Source organism: Diceros bicornis, chromosome 15 (assembly GCF_020826845.1).
Source record: "Diceros bicornis minor isolate mBicDic1 chromosome 15, mDicBic1.mat.cur, whole genome shotgun sequence".
NCBI lineage: Eukaryota > Metazoa > Chordata > Mammalia > Perissodactyla > Rhinocerotidae > Diceros > Diceros bicornis.
The window spans coordinates 3,191,507-3,194,996 of record NC_080754.1 but is presented as its reverse complement, the minus strand read 5'-3'; the positions used below and the strand labels follow the sequence as shown (position 1 = coordinate 3,194,996).

The 3,490-nt window shown below is 38.8% G+C and overlaps 1 protein-coding gene across 1 annotated transcript; it reads right to left on the bottom strand.

Annotated features, from left to right (window-relative positions):
- Nucleotides 1-1,850: 1,850 nt before the first annotated feature.
- On the bottom strand, nt 1,851-2,824 carry LOC131415052 (olfactory receptor 5AC2-like). Its single transcript, XM_058556507.1, is given in 2 exon segments — nt 1,851-2,254; nt 2,257-2,824. Coding segments are annotated over 2 exon segments (972 nt in total).
- Between the last annotated feature and the right edge of the window lie 666 nt (nt 2,825-3,490).

Genomic DNA, 3,490 nt, shown 5'->3' with positions numbered 1-3,490 from the left:
AATTTGTTACAACAGCAATAGAAAACACACTGCCTCATGCCTATCTAATTTACCTCTCTGCTTTCCAAATCCCATCCTCTCCAGAGGAGAGATTATAACCCACATGTCTGATTCTTCCTGTACCATGGTCATCTTCTGTTTCTCCCCCATAATCTCCCAGGGCCAGAAGAAGTGGACTTTTCCCCCTATTAAGACACATCCTCCTTCTAACAGAATAGCAAGTTCAAGACCCTCTAGTCATCTTTCGCCTTCTTTGGTGAAAGATACACCAAAGAAGGAAATAAATAAATTTAGAAAGTCTACTCTTAAGAATTGCTAAAAAGCCAAGCACCAGCTTTTTCCAACTTTGAGTACCACTAAAAGAAACATGTTAAAATGGGAAATTAAATTTTCATTGTTTAATATTTGCAAAAATATTATCTCCATGGACTATGGAACTTCCTGTAACTGTTTTTTCCAGAGGGAGAAATGTGACGATGGCAGTCCTGCCATATATCAGCGTGTGCTGACAAAACCAAGTAGAATGTAATAATCTGCCTCTAGATGACACCAAAGTTAGTAACGGTTGTTCCAGAAATAATAAAGGTATGAAGGTGAGAAAGTCTGTATTTGACATATAGCAATTGTGGAGTCAAGACTACTCAGTCTTACAGCACATAAAGGAAAAAATGAGAAAGCTTTGCCGCTGGCCTTGGCTGCAGAGAGATGCAGACAGGAACTTCACCGAGATTCTGCAACCACAGGGAGCAGCCTGCTGAGAAGGAGCCGCCACCACAGAAAGTGGAGCTCAATACAGTGAGAGGAACGAGGCTCTGGGGAGACTTGGCCCAGACAGGCTTGCTGAAGCCAGTCTGCCCCACCTTGGGCTTTGGGTTCTGTGACTCGACAAATTGTTTATTTCTTCAAATAAGAATAAGAGGCTAGCCGTGAGGCAAACATGTCATATATACGGGATAGCTTTTCTTTATTTTTCACTAGGATATTCACAAGGCCGTATGTAGCAAAGTAAGGAAGCCAAAGAGGCGAAAGGGCCAGACAGAAAACACAGTTTTTGTGAGGAAAAAATCAGTTTAAGTTACGTAACTAAGAGATGACCAAGCACTTCTGCAATTTCAGGCAGTTGTTAATTCCAGAAAAAAAAATGTATTCAATTGGTATATGTGTGTTGGAAACAAGGTACTCGGTATGAATAATTAACTTTAAAAGTAGAAGTTTTTAAAGAACTCAGAACTTTTCGTTATATTGCAGGAAAATTAATTATTTTGAGTATTTAATTGCTAAATCCTTATATCTTTCAACAAATGCAATACAAATATAATTTTCAAAATTACTTTTAAACTTCCTAGAAACATCCATTTTAAATCCTCAAGAGGAATATATGTTGCCATATTTAGTCTAACAATATTACTTTGGTGTACTTATTGTTTGGATCATTGTAAATACCTACCTACTACAGAGAAGGTTTTGAAAAGCCACTTGCTCAAGAATTATTTAGGAGGACAAGGGTACTATTTAAACAGAGAATTTACACAGGCTAAGTCTTTCTTTAAAAGAATACAAGCTCAAAGGAGTTTTAAAATGTGTGTCTCTGGAAACATCAGAGCTCGTTCACGTTATAAAGACTTTGTAATTTGGGGATTTCCGTTTCACTTTCATCCTTGAGGATGGATTTAAAACAATAACAACAAAAATAAGTGGAGTGTATCCTTACCGTGCTCATTAATTAATTTGATGATCACAACAACTTATAACTAAGACAAGCATGTCCAGTCTAAGTATCATTATTCATTCATTAACAACCATTTATTAAGTCCCTACTCTGTGCAAAACCCAGGGCCAGATATTATGCTTTATTTAAACAGAGAGTAAAATGGAAAGAATAACGAAAGTTTTCCTGAAAGCCATTTCCTTATCACTTTTCTCAGGGCACCTAAGACTTCCTTGTTTCTTAGGCTGTAAATAAAGGGGTTCAGCAGGGGAATTATAATTGTGTAGAACAGGGAATACATTTTATCCTGATATTGATCTGGGCCAGATCCAGGACGCACATACATGAAGAAGAGAGTGCCGTAGAACAAGCACACAGAGAGCAGGTGGGCACTGCACATGGAGAAGGCTTTGCTCCTGCCCTTTGCACACTTCTTTTTCAGGATGGCAAAGAGGACACGGATGTAAGACACTACGATGGTCATAAAAGTAAAAGCTTGTATAAAAGTGGCAAAAATGAAAACCACCAATGCATTCATAGATGGTCAGTGCAAGAAATTGTATATAGTGGCAAGATTTCACAGTAGAAATGATGTATTACATTGGACTTGCAGAAGGTTAATCTAGATAATAATCCCACATGAACTAGGGGATGCAGAAAACCAGTGACATATGACACACTTATCAGCCAAGCGCAGAGCCTGTTGGACATCATCACTGGGTAAAGCAAGGGGTTGCATATGGCTACACAGCGGTCATAGGCCATCGCCACCAGGAGCAGACACTCTGTGGTGGCACTGGAACCAAAAAAATAGTACTGGGCCATGCACTCAAAGAGGGATATCATTTGAGTCTTGTCTAAGATGCTAACAAGCAACCTGGGGGTCACCGAGGATGAAGAACAAGCATCTGCAAAGACTAAGCTGCCAAGGAATAAGAACATGGGGCTGTGTAGACGGGGGTCCTTCCAGATGAGAGCCACCAGTCCGAGGTTGCCCAACACGGTGGTGAGGTAGGTGACCAAGAACACCAGGAACAGGGGGACCTGCAGCCCTGGACACTCTGTAAGTCCCGTGAGAACAAACTCGGTCACCAGAGTCTTGTTTGCCTCCATCATATCCCCTCAGGCTGATCACTGCAGTGAGAGAAAAAGTGAAGAAAAAAATTAATCAAGTGTCATGAAAACTGGTGTTGGATGGCAATGTCTGTACCTCTATTTCAGATGCCCCTTTCTCAAGAAATGTGTAGGCCCTATATTGCCCTTTTTAAAAAGACATCCAAGAATATTAAGTATATTGTAAATAATTTTGAGAATTAAAAACTCCTCTTTTAAAAAGGCTTTATTTTAAAATATTTAATTAGCTGAAGGGTTATTCAGGAGGCGTAGACACCCACTGACTTGGTCCAATAATTCATCATTCATAAATACCTTAAAATTGAATGTATTGACAGTGTGATGTTCTACAGAATTAAGAATATAAAGTACATAATACATTTTGTACTAACATCTCTTAGCTAGACACTGGTTCAAGCTCCAAAGTGCTTCCACACTGTCTCAGAAACTCTTTCATATCCTTTCTATTGAACAAAAAATAGGCTCTATTTTTGGTATGAATGATATATATATTATTATTTCCTCCTAAGACATTGATGGGTAGAGTAATAGGACGGTAGGTTAAAGTCTCATTTCTGCTATTTCTGTCCATTACCATTGTCACTTGATTATGTACATATTCATTAGAACCACCCCAAATTTCACTCTTTTGATTATACTGTCCTCAAA